The 17,509-nt window shown below is 28.9% G+C and overlaps 2 protein-coding genes across 22 annotated transcripts in view; one reads left to right on the top strand and one right to left on the bottom strand.

Annotated features, from left to right (window-relative positions):
- Positions 1 to 6,234, top strand: part of LOC124952884 (serine/threonine-protein kinase tousled-like 2) — a 55,383-nt gene extending 49,149 nt beyond the window's left edge. For 18 of the 19 annotated variants that reach the window (XM_047503445.1, XM_047503455.1, XM_047503453.1 and 15 more), the window contains 12 exons: positions 257 to 519; positions 665 to 898; positions 2,064 to 2,156; positions 2,265 to 2,726; positions 2,855 to 3,058; positions 3,155 to 3,246; positions 3,373 to 3,520; positions 3,624 to 3,735; positions 3,815 to 3,953; positions 4,035 to 4,146; positions 4,237 to 4,344; positions 4,428 to 6,234. In XM_047503445.1, coding sequence (XP_047359401.1) covers positions 257 to 519; positions 665 to 898; positions 2,064 to 2,156; positions 2,265 to 2,726; positions 2,855 to 3,058; positions 3,155 to 3,246; positions 3,373 to 3,520; positions 3,624 to 3,735; positions 3,815 to 3,953; positions 4,035 to 4,146; positions 4,237 to 4,344; positions 4,428 to 4,640 — 2,180 coding nt within the window. In that variant the 3' untranslated portion in view covers positions 4,641 to 6,234. The remainder of the gene's footprint in view (positions 1 to 256; positions 520 to 664; positions 899 to 2,063; positions 2,157 to 2,264; positions 2,727 to 2,854; positions 3,059 to 3,154; positions 3,247 to 3,372; positions 3,521 to 3,623; positions 3,736 to 3,814; positions 3,954 to 4,034; positions 4,147 to 4,236; positions 4,345 to 4,427) is intronic. The other variant, XM_047503456.1, reaches the window with a different exon arrangement.
- A 906-nt stretch (positions 6,235 to 7,140) lies between these two features.
- On the bottom strand, positions 7,141 to 16,250 carry LOC124952882 (DNA topoisomerase 2). 3 transcript variants are annotated; one of them, XM_047503435.1, is made up of 25 exons: positions 15,944 to 16,250; positions 15,757 to 15,843; positions 14,976 to 15,302; positions 14,618 to 14,861; positions 14,142 to 14,528; positions 13,788 to 14,027; positions 13,599 to 13,704; positions 13,336 to 13,488; positions 13,091 to 13,260; positions 12,785 to 12,995; positions 12,118 to 12,706; positions 11,795 to 12,026; positions 11,525 to 11,724; positions 11,305 to 11,440; positions 10,932 to 11,231; positions 10,829 to 10,837; positions 10,492 to 10,725; positions 10,224 to 10,412; positions 10,008 to 10,122; positions 9,783 to 9,926; positions 9,596 to 9,680; positions 9,340 to 9,422; positions 9,100 to 9,219; positions 8,894 to 9,015; positions 7,141 to 8,815 (listed from the first exon to the last, which is right to left on the bottom strand). In XM_047503435.1, the coding sequence occupies exons 2-25, from the start codon at positions 15,795 to 15,797 to the stop codon at positions 8,669 to 8,671; spliced, it is 4,584 nt and encodes a 1,527-aa protein (XP_047359391.1). In that variant the 5' UTR covers positions 15,798 to 15,843; positions 15,944 to 16,250; the 3' UTR covers positions 7,141 to 8,668. The 3 variants fall into 3 exon arrangements, with proteins under 3 accessions (XP_047359391.1, XP_047359393.1, XP_047359392.1); XM_047503437.1 differs by lacking the exon at positions 15,757 to 15,843; XM_047503436.1 differs by lacking the exon at positions 10,829 to 10,837 and having other exon boundaries at positions 15,944 to 16,249.
- Between the last annotated feature and the right edge of the window lie 1,259 nt (positions 16,251 to 17,509).

Genomic DNA, 17,509 nt, shown 5'->3' on the forward strand with positions numbered 1-17,509 from the left:
TAGTGACTTTAAGTAAATGTTGTCTTGATCTATATGTTCTTGAGTGGTTTGTTTTCTCTGATCGACAAATTATACTTGTCATAGTATCTTCTTATTTTTAACTAGAAATATCTCTTAGAAATGTTAAAGTATTCGAATCCAATGAGAGATTTATTATTTATATCACAGCGATTTCTTATCTCTTCAAAGTATGATGATATATATCAACTTTGATCACAAAATTTCATTTTGTGGATAAATTTATAATTCATTGTAGGCTCTTCGCATAGTGATAAGGAGGTAGATCCAAATACTCCAGAAAAAATACCAAGAACTCCTTCTGAAAGGAAAAGAAAACGTAAAGCTGATGATGGTGGTGGGGGGGTTCCAGGAGGGCCGGTGGGTAGCAAAGGAACTAGGTCTGTTGCTGCTTTAGACAACAAAAAAATCAACGAATATTTTTCAAAGCACCATCTTGGTAATAGTCCTATTCGACACGGAGGAGCTAAAAGTCCTTCTCCTCAGCAGGGATATCCTATGGTAATTATCGTTCAATACATTCCAAATATATCTCTGTTTTTATTGCTTTATTTCTAATGCTGAAGTAACATAATATAAATAACATGATATTGTTAACTCTGTTTTATTGAAATTTATCATATATTGTAAATTTTCATTTCAATAGTATCCTCCATCGCCTCAACAACCTTTTTCACCTCAAGTAACGACGCCTAATTCCTCGGTGGCGGAATTTTCGTCCTTGATGCAACCACCAAGGCCTCATCCTCAACCTCCACCTCTTCCACCACCGTCTTCGACGCAACCTGCAGGCTCGATGGTCAGCAAGCAGGTGCAGGTAAGGCCTACCAACCTCAGTAGGACAAGCCAGGTCAGGCAAGCGAAGACTAACACCCCAAATGTAAGCAAAATTCGGTAATACTTGCGAGCATTTTATAAGAAAAGCCCTATTAATGTATTCCTTAGAATTCCTTAATATAATTATATGTTTGTTACAATGTTTCTGTAATTAATAGTGATATTGGTAAAACACTTTGTTAACATGATGCCTCTACTTGAGATTTCTTAAATGCTCTATTAAATGTATTACGAGGTATTAATGATATTAATAAGACACAAATATAAGTGAATTGGCAAAGGTAATTAATAACAAAATTTATTATTAGTAATGATTATGATGATGTTAGTAGTTGCAATGAAAAAATGATTTAAAAATGCTATCATCATCGTACTCATTGGGTCTTTTTTGTAGTTTTTTAATAAGATCAGTTTACTATCAATACTTATTAAAGAACATTTATACAAAATCATTGTATGTATTATTTATAATATCATGTGTAAAAATGATGTATAAGCATAAAAAGGATGTTTCTTGTCGAATGTTCGCAATAACTTGTACGAATTTTTAATCAGACTGTAGCACTGTATCCATTTGTTATCATACAAATGCAGGCTACCTTGTAATGTCGCTCCTTAATCCAACAAAAATTCTTATTTTGCATTTAATTGGTCAAAGTTATTTCATATTCAGTCGTCATTTTCATTGTAAATTTGTTAATAGGGGTGTATGTTTTTTATCTTGGCATTCCTGTATGTTTACATTTTAATAGATCATTTAATTTTTGTATGCTTAATTTTTGATGGGTACAATTTTATTATTATATAAAGAGGGCTATGATTAAATTCAATTTTTTTTTGTGATAATTAGTATTTGTCTACTATTTAACATACGCATACATTTTAGGTGTTTTCCTTGCTGCCTGTAATTTTGTTATATTAATATCTTTGGGTTTTGCTCTACATTTATTTCAAATAACTAACATATTGATATTTTTTATATTTTATTCTATAAATTTTGCTAAAATAATTCTTTGAATCATCTTTTTGAGTTCCTAACGATATAAACAAAAGAAATATAGATTTGTTTCTTTTTATTTGTTACATGTTTTTTGCTCTATCTGGGTGCAGCAAGGTATCTGGTGTTTCTAATCAATGCTGACAAATGTATCAGATGTTACAGTTAATTATTTGTATTTATTATAAAATATGTAAATTATATATTCCAGACAGAACTAACTTGCCAGAGGATACAGGAATTTGAAACTCAAGCCTCTTCGGATTTAGAACTACGTAATAACAAAATTGATGAATTAAATAGAGTAAGTAAAAAGTTTATGCCATTGCAATATGTGCAATGAAAATGATTGTTCTTGATATTTATTTCAATATTAATTATGTCAACATATATATACGTATTCTTTTTACAGACGACAGATGAACTTAGGCATCAAATGGCTAATCAACAAAAAATTATTGAGCAGCACAAATCCCATATAAATAAGTGTATAGACGTTGTAAAGAAGTTATTAAAAGAAAAATCAAACATAGAAAAAAAGGAGGCTAGGCAAAAGTGTATGCAAAATAGACTGAGGTTGGGACAATTTGTGACACAGAGGGTAGGTGCGACGTTTCAAGAAAATTGGACGGATGGTTATGCATTTCAAGAATTAGCTCGAAGACAAGAAGAAATTGCAACCGAGCGAGAAGAGATTGATAGACAGAAGAAATTGTTGCTTAAAAAGAGGCCATCCAATAGTGAAACAAGTAGGAAGCGTAGTCAGCCACAACCTTCTTTGCATAATGGAACTGAAGCTACATTCTTAAAACCAGATGCTGTACCTGGTTCTTATACGTGGCAAGAGTATTATGAAGCCGATGAAATACTCAAGGTATTTATTTATTTATATATATGTATATATATATATACTATATATATATATATATATATATATATATATATATATATATATTTCTTTGAGAATAAATAACAATAAATATGGATCAATATAATTTTTAGTTGCGGCAAAGTGCGTTGAAGAAAGAAGACGCAGATTTGCAATTAGAAATGGAAAAATTAGAAAGGGAACGAAATTTACACATCAGAGAATTGAAGCGTATTCATAATGAGGACCAATCGCGATTCAATTCTCATCCTGTATTGAATGAACGTTACCTTTTACTAATGTTATTGGGAAAGGGTGGCTTCAGTGAAGTGCATAAGGTATTAAACATAATTTTGATATATATTTTTTCAAGAATTTTATGGTCCACTTTCATCTTCTTTTATTTCATACATTTTATTACTTTCTTAACACAGGCATTTGACTTAAAAGAGCAACGGTATGTCGCTTGTAAGGTGCATCAATTAAATAAAGACTGGAAAGAAGATAAAAAGGCTAATTATATAAAGTACGTAAAAAATCGAATGACATTAACTACAAAAAACATAATATAATATAATATATATATTTATTTATTATATTATCCTCATCTATAATATACATAACATATTTAACATATTCTTTACTAAAATAGGCACGCATTACGGGAATATAACATACATAAAGCTCTTGATCATCCACGTGTTGTAAAATTGTACGATGTGTTTGAAATTGATGCCAATTCCTTTTGTACTGTCTTGGAATATTGCGATGGACATGATTTAGATTTTTACCTCAAACAGGTACACATAGTATTTTCTTTTTTGTACTTTTTTTTGTTTTTATTTTTTTTTTTTATTTTTATAATGGATCGGATTAAGAAAAATTATATTTTTCCTTTGATAGCATAAAACTATACCAGAAAGGGAGGCAAGGTCGATCGTCATGCAAGTAGTATCGGCATTAAAATATCTTAATGAAATAAAACCACCGGTCATACATTACGATCTAAAGCCAGGTTTGTGCGAATTAAAGCATTCCACTTTATAGTATTAAAACATTGAAACAATGTATTTTATATATCATCTTTTTTATAGGTAATATATTACTCACAGAAGGTAATGTCTGTGGAGAAATAAAAATTACTGACTTTGGATTAAGTAAAGTTATGGATGAAGAAAATTACAATCCTGATCATGGTATGGATCTTACATCCCAGGGTGCTGGTACTTATTGGTACGTATTTTTGTTCATTATTTTCTTATCAAAATAAATACTTCAAATGTTTGTTTATCCAATGTAAAATTGATTTATTAGGTACCTTCCACCCGAATGTTTTGTCATTGGAAAAAATCCTCCCAAAATATCATCAAAAGTTGATGTATGGAGCGTGGGGGTTATATTCTACCAATGCCTTTATGGTAAAAAGGTAATTTAAATTAATAATTCGAATCAAATCCATTATCGTTAAATAGTAATGTTGTTAGTAAAAACGATGTTTATATTTAATATTTCACAGCCATTTGGACACAACCAATCGCAAGCTACAATTTTAGAAGAAAATACCATACTGAAGGCGACTGAAGTTCAGTTTGCGAATAAACCAACTGTTAGCAACGAAGCAAAGGTAGGGATTGATCGAATAATACTTGAAAGAGATATTGTTTTTCTCATCATAGAGATCAGTATTTTATTGGGATTGTGTTACAGAGTTTCATAAGAAGCTGCCTAGCGTATAGGAAAGAAGAACGTATAGATGTACTGACACTAGCTAGACACGAATACCTGCAACCTCCTGTGCCAAAACATGGCCGTCAAGCGAACAGTCAGCAACAGCAGCAACAACAACAAATTCAGCAACAGCAGCAGAGCTCCTTTACTGTTGGCATGTTTAGTGGTATGAACGCGTCGAGCAGTTCGTAGTGGAAATGGACTAAAGACGAATATCTTCGATATGCTATTACATGCCAAATCTTGAGCACTGAACTGCGCACCATCTCATCTTAGGAAAATAACGATCGCTATAACCAATTGTAAATACTAAACCGGATACTATCACCATCACTACCACCACCTTCACCGTCATCACCACCATTACCACTACCATCACCACTACTACCATCATTACTACCACTACACCACCACCACCACCATACCGCCACAACTATACTTACAGGTCGTCTCATAGGACATTGCAAGAGAGATGCGAGACTGGTCGTCGCAAGTCCAGAAGCTTGCGTCTTTCTACAAGCCACGCTACATTATTCAGCATAACAAAAATGTTGTGTTCGTAAATATTCAATTGTATTATCGTTCCTTGTATCAAAACAGTGGGCTGACTTGATAATAGTGTTTAAAAGAATGGAAGGAAACGGATAAACATGTGATAAGTCATTGTGAATTAAAAAGTGAAGTTTAAACTAAAGAGGAGAGTAAGCGAAAAGGATATAAGATGATGGAATCCAGTGGAAGTGATTTACTCGGTGAAAAGGGAAAGAGAAAGGGAAAAAGAAAAAAAAAAAAGAAAACAGAGGGCAACGAATGATAAAAATGCAGCGCGTCAAAAGAGTAAGAGACTGTGCTCTTGCGGAGACGTTCCTCTCTTCTGAAGTTACGTATGCGTGAATGAGTGTGATGAAAGATTGTTAAATCTAGCGTGCGTGTATATATTTATACTATATATATATATACTAATAAATCCGATATAATATATATATATGGTGTAAAGAAAAAGGACAGCATTGACAGTGGGAAGACAACTGTGGTGGCTCTATCCTCGCATGACCTCCGTGCAGTCAGGTATTCCATGAATACTTGACTACACATCATGTTACTTTATTCAAATATTAACATTATTACTTATATCATGACTAATAACAATTAACATACATAAACACGAGGAGATTTGGTTGGTTGTTCCTATTCTGAAACGAGTGGGCTTTACCTATACTGGAACGATTAGTTTGAGAATTAAATGGAAAGAGTGGCGATGCTCCCAAAGTATAAAAACAAAAAATCGTATAGGATCACGGTCCACCACTTGCACCCCCTCCCTTCACCTCCCGTTCATAAATATATTTTAAATTGAGAATTTTCTAACTCGCGATTAAAAAACGTGTTTTTCCTTTCTAATCGTGGACACATCAACATATTATTGCGGCCATCTCCGTGCTAAATCAATTCGTATTTATCGGGCATTAAAATTTGTAAGGTAAGAATCGTAATATTGTACCGACCTGATCATTATTTCTTTACTCATAATTTGTTTTATATATGTACGTTATATAGAGATAATTATGAAATAGAAGACTAAGTTATTTTATCAAGTGCCCTTGCTTTGTATTATAGTCGTGTCTGTCGACAAACTGCAGCTTTGGGGAGTAATAGAAAGAAGTTGTTAAAATGTTGTAAGTTGTTGGTACAATGTGGGCACGGTATTGATGACACAATACCAACGTGATTGGCAAAGTATGGTCAGAGGAGAATACATTACAAGTCTGAACAGAGTCTGCTACTAGATCCATCGCTTAATATTTTAAAAGCCAATCAACTATTTCCCTTTCCTTTCTCCTACACTCTTCTTTAATAACTAATCCTATTATTCAAGAAAAACGCATACTTATTATTTCTTTTTCTCAAACACGCTAAAAATGGCTTTTCATTAAGACTAAGTTACAAAATTGCCTCAGAGATTTCTTATTTATATTTTTTAATACTTTTTAAAGCTAATATTTATTCAAATAAATTGATTCTTTTTAAACAATTTATTCATTCTTTATAAAATATGCACTTTATAAGAGATTAATGATAAATATGTATTATTAGATATCATTAAGAAATCAAAAATAATCAATATATTCGTATAAATATTGACTTTGAATTCAGCATCTCTGTCGCATTAAATCATGTATTACATATTTTTATTTCTTCATTGAATATAATGATTTTCTGTTCTTGAAGAATATCGGAAAGCCTTTTTTAGATGACAAAAATATTCGCTTTTTCTTTTTTTTGCAAATAAAACTAAGCAAGTGGAAATCATAAATTATTCTTAAAAAAAAAAATCCATTAAGTAAAGATATACTTTTGCAAATTTGATCCGGTAACTTGTATCGAGAAAAGAGGATTAAATGAGCAATTTACTTTACATCTTTTACAAAAGCCATTAATATGCATTTATTCAAATCAATATCAGAGGTAGCGTTTATGTTCTGCGGAAAGAACAATTTTGCATTTGTATATATTGAAGAACTTTAACAACGGATAATAAATTAATAAATAACGCGTGCATTCGTGTATTGGAGAAAAGTTATATATATATAAAAAAATCCGAGACGTTTTTTTTTTACTAATAATTCAAAATATACACACACAAACGAATTAGAATATATGATCTTTTTTTGTGGAGTGAACTACAAGATAGTATTAATTTCATAGAGCAAAATTGTAATTCGAGTACAGTCGGGTAAAGTATTATTATCGTAAATGACACGACAGCCATCGCAATATAAATAACATCGGATATTTTTTATCGCCCTTACGTGTTAGCATAGTCATGATCTTTCTCATAATTACCAACAGGAATTGTGTCGAGGATGGTGTATGAAACGTTATAGCAATAAAATTACGTATTTGTGTATAATTTAAAGTTAGTAAACTTATTGATTACATACAATACTTGTATCAGAATATATATATATATACACCCTATTTTATCGAAAAAAGAAAACAGAGAACATACACCTCACATATATATATTTTAAAATATCAGAATTCTTTTTAAGAGACGAAAATTGAATTTTTTTTATAGTTAAACAATATTTATTGCTCTATATCTAGTTAGAGATTACTCGCACACTTTTTATTTGTCATTAAAATCTTTCAAATCCCTATCTTTGTCATTTGTATGTAATTCTTTGATATTTTAATTCATACTTCATGTTAAGAAATTAATATATTTTTTAAAAAGAAACAGAATGAAGATAATCGTAAAGGGATAAATTTTAGGAGTAAAAAGGAATTTTATAGCAGTGCAGTATCCACAAGATATGGAAGAATGGGATCTTCATTTGATAACAGGAAGCTACTATGTACAAGTAGGTAATGACAATATTATCGTTTAAAATAATGAAGAACTTTTTATTAAAGTAATTTTAAAGGTGTAGAATAAAATATTCGCAAATTGTGCGAAATTTTCGAAAGCTTTTCCAAAAAAGAATTAAGAGATTGAAAGGATTTTAATAATAACTCTTTGCATTTTTACGATAGTGTGTGACGAAAGTAATAAAAATGGAAATATGAAAATGTCCATATATTTTATTACATGTATGGCGCATTAATTATATAAGAGTAATCTTACTCGATAATGTCATGTGTGTAAGAACGTCATCCTTATCAAATAATCTCTATTACTTTTATAAGGAGAAGCAAAATTAAAAGATACAATAATGAAAAATAAAAGATTCATTATCTATTTAGTTTGTTTTGTATATCATAAATGAATATTACATACACATGACATAATGGATTGTGCGCCGTGTTTTCTTACAACATTTCAATGAGTTATACAATGTTAATTTAATATTAAATCTAAAGTTTTTAATTACCTATACGTTTATGTAATGAGCTTAGAGTATACTGTTGTTTTGTTCTGCACATAGTCGTCCATTGGATAAAACTTTGAAATCAGTTTAAAATGATTTTGAACATGATATTCTCTTACTCTATGCCCACATACAATTAATTATAATTACAATATTCATTGCAACTGTGCCTTCTTAGACATTTCCAAAGACGTAAGAAACCACAAAAATACTAAAACTTGGCCTCCATGCCAATTCAGATCTACCTTTTCTCTCTCCCTTAATTTATATAGGCAGTCTTCGTAATTTACAGTTTTTTCTTTTTTGTTTCTATTTTTCGTTTTTGAGAAATTTACCACGTTAATACAATTAATCTGAATCACTTTCTTCGTCCGATTTAAGTGCGTAAGAAACTGGTTTCCGATTACGTGCACTATTTTTTCTTATGGGTACTACAGGCGATGATTCCACTGTATTCTCGCTTTCGGAGTCTGATTTTTTCATCCGTTTTTTATTCTATAAAAATAAATATTTAAAAATGATACAATTTTGTTGTACTATGTAATAGTATAACAATTTTGTAAAAATACGTACAGGTTTCGTTTTAGTCGCTAATGAATTATCATCATTTTCAGAATCTGAAGATTTGAGTTTCTTCTTCAATTGACGCTTCGTTGCCTTTGCACCTCCATTTTCAGCTTTTTTCTTCGATGGAACTAAAGTGATATTATATTGAAAATAAAATTAAAAATGTGTGATATATATAACGATATTTTAAATATAAGTCGCATTAATTTTACCTTTTTTTGGTGGTGTAAACATTACCAAAGAACTATCTTCACCTGAAGAAGATATAATAGGTTTTTGTGATTTGTCAGGAGTATTTCCAACTAAACTATCAAAAAGTTCCTCTGGACTCGCTGTAATAAATAAATTAATAAAGCTTGATGGAATATTGAGATAATTCATAATAATTTATATAGTTAAAAATAATACTATTTAAGTTGATTAATATATTGATAAAAAACGTATTTATTCACATTTAGGTGGCGGTGGTTTCTTGTCTATTTTGAAATCATCATCAGAATCGCTAAGTGCTATTGTAGGAGGTTTCGGTTTCCTCCTAAAAAAAAAAAAAAAAAATTATAAAAATTTTGATCATTAATAGTCTTCATATAATAATTTTGATATATTTTTTAATATTATGACGTTGAATATTGTTAATTAAATTATTTAATCTATCTTTTTTATTTATTTCATATTAAATATAATTTTCGAATCAACATGCATACTCACACTTGTTCAGAATCAGATGATAAACTATAAAGATTTTCACTAGCAGCATCCGATTCGTCACTACTAAGAGCATAATTCCTTTTAGCTGCAATTTAAATAGAAAGTCAATTTTAAAATAAATATTAATTTATTAAATAAGCATTATATATTAAAATATATTTTAATATAGTATATAATTTTTTCATACATGCAGCTGCTCTTCGTGGCGAACGCACTGGTGAAATACTATCAAAATCAATTTCGTTACTGTCAAATTCGTTGCTATCGGAATCTGAATCCTTCTTCTTTGACTTCTTCAAAGGTTTAAATGATAGTGTTGTCTGTTTCATTCCTAATTATCAAAAAATATTGCATTTAATCTAATCATAACTTTCTGTAATAGTTTAATATTATATAAAAAAAGTCACTTTACCTTTTTTAGCACCTGATTTTTTCTCAACTTTAATATTGAGTTTCTCATCAATAGGTTTATTAGATTCCACGAGAGCATCAAACTCATCTTTTTCTTCAGTTAGTTCTTTTTTAATCTATAAAAGATTAAATATAATGTAAAAAAAAAAAAAAAAATAAAAAAAAAAAAAAAAAAAAAACATCAATATAATCTTGTTAATAAGTAAGAAAGACTTACTTTTGGCTGTCTCTTAATTCCTTCTTTTTTGTCCTTTGATACAATATCTGCCTTTTCTATTTTCTTTTTTAATTCAGTATCAATTACAGGGACTATTCTACGAGTATCCTCTTGTTTGTAGAACTTTGCTGGTGGTTTTTTGATATTTTGACGTGATTTATTTTCTTCTTTCTTTTCTTTCTCTTCTACCTAAAAATCAAATATAAATATAAGAATAATTTTAATACTATCTAAATTGTTACGATTAAATAATATGACATATAATTACTTTATTTAATTCGCTTAGTAAATTATCCAAATCTTCTTTCCAAAGAGAAATAGGTGTACGAGCTTGCAATCTCTTTAATTCTGCTATTTTTTCATCTCTTTGACGTAGAATATCATCCTTTTTCTCTTTTGTCAAGGACCACAGAGTCATGCCCAAAAGATAATCGAAATTATTTTTTTGTATCATAGCTGATGAGGATGGTGTATCTTCAGTTATTTCTTCAGCAACTTCCTCCTAAAGATTAGTAAAAAATGAAGTTATTAGATATGTAGATATGTATAGATCATTATAAGAGATTAACAGATAAATACAAGTGATTTTTTGTCTTATGACTTACTTCATCTTCCTTTTGTAGCAATAAATATATTTGATCAATATAGAGGCATATGCATTTATGATAGTTATTTAATACATAAACTATATATTATATGATTACTCACCAAAACTGCTTCTCTATTTTGAGTTAATTTCCATGCAAGGACAGGATCAGATTCGTAATTACGTCTTGCTAATTCAGCTATCATATCTTTTTTCTTTTTATTTTCAATTACCAAGGTACCATCACATTTTTCTAGAATAAAGCGAGCTTGATTTGATAATTTTCCTGCTTCTGCTTGCAAAATACCCTCTAAATAATCTTTCCTTTTATGATACGCTTCCAATCTAATTTTGTAAAAATTCTTTAATATTTGAGTGACACTTTCATATTTCTGAAGACATCGATTTTCATCAAATGCACACTGCAATAAAAATATATGTTGTTTGCTCTTATTCATTACAATAAATCTTAGAACAAATGTTAATATATCTTACCATAGATGTTATAGACATTGTCGATTGCAATTTAAAAGCTTTATGAAGACCATCTCTTTCTAATTCCAGTAATTTATCACGATTTAATATTACTATAAAATGTACAGTTGTATCTGTGTAATATTCTTTATAATCTCTGTAGAAATCAAAAATATGTAAAAATCAACATATATGTACACTGTACAATATATTATTTTTATCAATATATGATATAACTTACGTAATAACTGCAGGTATTTTTTCAGTGCCATGTAACATAGGTTCTAATACTGTCTCTTTGTAAGTTTGTGTCCACATTCCAATTGGAAGTTCTGTAATTTCTACTTTGTCTGGTCCTATTACAGATATTTCACCGCTACAGATATAACGATACTCTCCACAAGTTTCAATTACACCCGTAAAATTCTTGTAGTATGGTATCTACAAAACATAATTATAAATTATAGATTGAATGTCAATAGATTTTTACAAACTTATTTTTAAATATTACCATTGGTTTAGGATCTCCACCCTCCATCATACGGAATAAATTTTCTATGATTTCACGAGGATTATAATTCGGAATTTTTGTCATCCATCCTGTACCTATACCATCTGCACCATTTACCAATACCATTGGTATTACAGGAACATAATATACTGGCTCAATTTTTTGATTATCATCATATTCATGTGCAAGAAGTGGATCGTCGTGTTTATGAAATATAAATCTTGCTAGTGGACTATAAGTAAAAATACATATATAAATATAATAAAATTATAATTTTTGTTTAATGTTACATAGCAAAATAATTTTTGATCAAATATACAAACCTAAGCATCGTGAAGATATATCGAGCACTTGCAGCATCTTTACCTCCTGTAAGTCTTGTACCAAACTGACCAATAGGCTGAAGTATGTTGATATTGTTACTTCCCACAAAATTTTGAGCCAAATTGATTATAGTAGCCATAAGAGACACTTCACCATGATGATAAGCCGAATGTTCCGCAACTGAACCAGCTAACTGTGCAACTTTTACTTCACGTTTATCATTACGTTTCAAACATGTAAAAAGTACTTTTCTTTGTCCAGGTTTAAATCCATCCACCATACTAGGTATAGATCGCACGTTATCATAATTACTATATAGCACTAATTCAACATTTATAAAGTCTGAAAAAGATACTGTACGAGTATCTTTCTCATAAAGATAACGTTCACCTAAACCAATCTCTTTCCGTCTCTTTGTTTCGTCCATATGATTCACTAACCATTCTTTACGTTGATCAACACATTTTTTACTAAATGCCATAATAATATTTTGATCATCTTGATCACCATCATATCGAAACCGAATTCTATGTCTGGTCATATTTTCAAAGTACTCCTTTGCCTCTTTGGCAGTAGAAGTACCCAAACCTATTTAGAATAAATTAAATGTCTATATATATATTGTTTCTTATAATATAAAAAGATACAAAATGTAAAAATGAAAACCTTTGTAGTATTTGATTTTATATGTATGAAAATTCTCTGTTTCTTTTTTCCATGCTTCAAATTCTGGCAATGAAAAGAATGATAATACTTGATTTCCTTTTGATGCCTTTACGATTGGTGTAATGAATTCTTCAATGAAGTTAAGTTTTAGTAAAGATGGCCAATTGTGATGAATAAAATTAATTAAAAGGCCCTTTATATGTGAACCATCCTAAAGATATATATATATATATATAATATAACATTCTGTAAACATATTACTTGGCTTATCGAATGCAATAAGAGTTTTAAAAAATATGTACCAACCTGATCTTGATCAGTCATGATCATCATTTTACCATAACGAAGTGTTTTAAGATCATCCCGAGATTCATACTTCTTTTTATATTGAAGACCAAGAATTTTTATCAAATTGTTGATCTCTGCATTTTCCAAAATTTGCTTATGCGTTGCTTCTCTTACATTCAATATTTTACCTATGATAAATATATGTAAATAATTATAAAAATGATAATATAGAACTTATAATTTTTATAAAGTATTAGACGTACCTCTTAATGGAAATATGCCATACTTATCTCTACCTACAGCAGCTATTCCTGATACAGCCATTGTTTTAGCTGAATCTCCCTCAGTTAATATTAGAGTACATTCTAATGATTTATTTGTTCCAGCATCATTAGCATCTTCCAACTTAGGAATACCTTAAAATAATTCATACTTTAATATGTTAGTACTATCATATTTAATTACATTTTAATATCTTTTTTGTAATACATTTATTATGAAATTGACGTAATTTAATGAATAACACCTTGAAGTTTTCTTTGTTTTGATTTAGGTCCCAATTTTTGCAGTTGGCTATCAGCCTTAAATTTGGCCCATGTTAAAACTGATTCTACAATGCCAATTTTCATTACCTATAAATCAATTAAATGATTATATAAATATTATTAATTTGTATAAATAAAATCATATTCACAGTATATTACATAATACTCACAGTTGTAATGAATTTATCAGTTAATACACATTTAGAACCAAAACTTTTTTGTTGTAAAGTCATGTGTTCCTTAGTCTGGGAATCAAATGAAGGATTATTGATGAGACAATTTATAAAAATCCATAAATGATTTTTAATTTGGAATGGTTTGATAGTTATTCCAGCTTTATTTTTCTTTTTTAAAGTTTCTGTCAATTGTTTTACTATCAAATCTGTAACATGGTCTACATGACGGCCACCCTGTGGATTAAATTAATAGTATAATAAATTTGATTTTATATGCTGATATTATATTTACAAATATATAAAAAGATGTATAGAAAAATTTTAATAAATAAAGAAAAATATATGTACCTTCGTCGTTGCAATACTATTTACAAATGACATTTGCTGGAAACCTTTGTCAGATAAAGTAACTGCTACTTCCCAACGAGCTCCACAAGCTTCATAAGCTATTTTCAATGGGTTACCAGTATCATCTTCTTTTCCTTTAATATAACAATCGACATAATCTTTAAAATTCTTCACAGGTACTCTAACGCCATTAAGATAAACTTTCACGCCTCTTGTAGATGCTGCTACATCATATGCTCGACGCGACATAAGAGATACTATATCATCATCTAAAGAATCCATTTTGAATTTTGATAAATCTGGAGAAAATGTTACTTTTGTAAAATCCTCTCCATGGAAATCTTTAATTCGAGGTTCACTGGCTTTCCCCATATTATCACCCCATGTCTACAAAACAAACAGATTATTGAGATGTTTTAATAAAATCTCTATAACATTATAATTATCATATTTGATATTCTATCAACGTTACTCACTTGTTTTAAACATTTTTTATATTCTTTAGATGCAGTTTCAACAGTGAAACGATGACTAAAAATATTACACAATTTTGCACCATAACCGTTTCTTCCTCCAGTTACTTTTTCTTCCTCATCATCGTAATTTGATGATGTTAATAAATGGCCAAAAATCATAGTAGGTACATACATATTCTCTTCCTTGTGTATCACAACAGGAATTCCTTTTCCATTATTCCAGACAGATATAGTATTATTTTCTCTACAATGCGATTATATATATATATATATATACATATATATATGCATAATGTTTCTTAAAATAATTCTGTAGAAGACATAAATTTATTAATATTTATTTACGAAGTATACTTACGCGTCTATATCAACCTTAATAGTATCCATTTTTGGATCTCGTTGCTTATTATCAGCGGCATTTACCAAAATTTCATCAAATATTTTATATAATCCAGGAACAAATTTGATATCTTTTTGTATCATCATTTCTTTTTCTTTGTCATAAACCCACATAAGTTCAGTAGTGCTTTCAACAGATCCAATGTATGTATCTGGACGCAATAGAATATGCTCCAGTTGTGTTTTCTTCTGGTAAATTCCTTCAATGGTCTTTTTCTTGAGATTACCAGGTTGATTTCCATTTTCAACAGCTGTACTCATTTTAATGTGATATGTTTTTATGTACCTGTAAATTCATATAAAACAAAATAAAGAATTGACTATTTAATACAAGAAGGTTTGTATTAAATAGTCAATATAAATCTCATATATACATTATTATTTTACAATATGATACCTCTTATTTTCTATAAATGAACATAAATTTCATATGTTCTATGATTGCGGCAAAAGCAATGATTTAGTATAATTAATTATAAAAAAATAATAATTATGTATAATTAACAATAAACTTAATAATAAAACTAATTAATAATTTAATTCATATATATTATATGTGTATCCTTGGTTCTCAAATGACATTTTATATCAAGTCTAACTCAATGAATAAAAATCAATTAATCACAGCTCAATTACAGTAATTATTATCAAGAGATGCCACAGACAAAAAAAAATCGTAATTAATCCTTGCGTTTTCTTAGGCTCGAACCAAGAATTTTATTTACTAAATCATTTCCTACCCTAAATAAGTCTTAATAATATGGCGGGAAAATGTCCTCATCTAATTGGCCAAGAACGCCAGGGGACGCCAATTTGCAAGCAAACACCTGCTTTTTGAAAATAAAAGGTACATAGAAAAATACATAAAATATAATGAAGATCCATATACATCGCAAAAACTAGAAAATTATTCTTTACATATCTCACCTTTAGTGTTTTTGCCTTAAAAATTCGTTTGGTGAAGTAGCGTCGGTAACGGAAAGTCGTATAATCACACGATGCCATTCATTGTGGTTATAATTAATGATTGGCATAGCACAGGCACTGATACTCATCCGGTACACCGTAGCCAATATAACTTTCTTCTTTTATATCAATAATATATTTACTTAAAGATATAATTAAACTTAATTGAGGCCTTATTATTTTTTTACTAATTTTCAACACAAATAGCTACAAAGTACGACAATTTTCGTTCGTTGCAATCGTTGCAACCAACCAAACTCACTTTGGCGCTACAATCGTTTCAGAATAACATCGTTAAAATACTTAAAACCCTGCTAATATCTATTGAAACAAATAATACACGAAACAAAAATCAATGTTAACAATTTCTTGTTTTTATAGAATATCGATATCATTCAAACATATGAATAGCAGTTATGGTGATTTGATAATTAATAAAAATAATTTTAATACATAGCAAATTAAAATCTTTGCTTATATATTTATATATATTAAATATAGAAAAAAAAAAATAAATGTATTTTAACATTCTCATTGAAAATATATTATAAGATAACATGTAAATTATTTTGAAAAAATTCAAATTAGCATTAATTACATAAGATATAATAAGTATGTACAACATAATGAGAAGTTTAAATTTTAAATAAAGTATTTAAATTGTAATTAATGTATAATACTTAAAATTACTTAATAAGTAAGATAAATGGAAAGAAAGGTAAAACAGTCGAAGAAATTTATTTTTTGCAATAAATGTATTTTTTTTTCTTTTTCGCTTACTTAAAACTAGAAATAGCAATAGTGGATTTATAGCAGTAGCAGCAATGAATATAATATTTATAATTATAATATCTATAGTTAACATATCTCCATAAAATTATATTAATAATTATAGTTGTAATCGTCATGATCATTCATTTATATACATGTATATATGAAGATATGCATACACATACGAAAGCATGCAATTATGCACGGGAATAATCATAAGTGTACGCATATATTTCACGATCTAATTTTTGTTTTTCATACGAAATCTTATATGTATGTATCAATTTAATTCACGTGATCTTTCATCCTGAATATTTCAGGATTGTGACTTAGAATCTAATTTTTTCATGATTTTGAACGAGGAAGTGATCGCCTGCATCGTATCGTACGGTTTTCATAGCTATATATAACATACTTGTGTTTTATAAACTTCTAGTATACTGTCTTTTTTATTACACATACGTTTATATGCAAAATCGTTATAAGTGTGGTACAAAAAATAAGAGTGCTTCACTTTCTGTTTAAATATGCTAATATAAAATTTACAATACAACTTAGCACATATCTTATGTTTACAAAATCAAGAACCGATGAAAGTTTAATATACAGAATTAAAATATTTATTAAAGGTTTATTTAATTCGAGAAAAAATCTTACAAAAAAATGTTTCATTCATGAAACGATAAGCACCGCAGAGAAATCTATATAAAGTTTAATTTACTAAACCATTGCCAAGACATTCAATTTATATAAAAA

Source organism: Vespa velutina, chromosome 11 (assembly GCF_912470025.1).
Source record: "Vespa velutina chromosome 11, iVesVel2.1, whole genome shotgun sequence".
Classification (NCBI taxonomy): domain Eukaryota; kingdom Metazoa; phylum Arthropoda; class Insecta; order Hymenoptera; family Vespidae; genus Vespa; species Vespa velutina.

Bases quoted from the DNA above. Each gene is read 5' to 3' on its own strand.
- LOC124952882 (XM_047503435.1), bottom strand. From the start codon at position 15,797: ATGAGGACATTTTCCCGCCATATTATTAAGACTTATTTAGG. The intron at 13,261-13,335 runs GTACGTCTAATA...TATTTATCATAG, and splicing joins TGGCATATTTCCATTAAGAG to GTAAAATATTGAATGTAAGA. The intron at 10,123-10,223 runs GTAAGTCTTTCT...AATCTTTTATAG, and splicing joins GAATTAAGAGACAGCCAAAA to ATTAAAAAAGAACTAACTGA.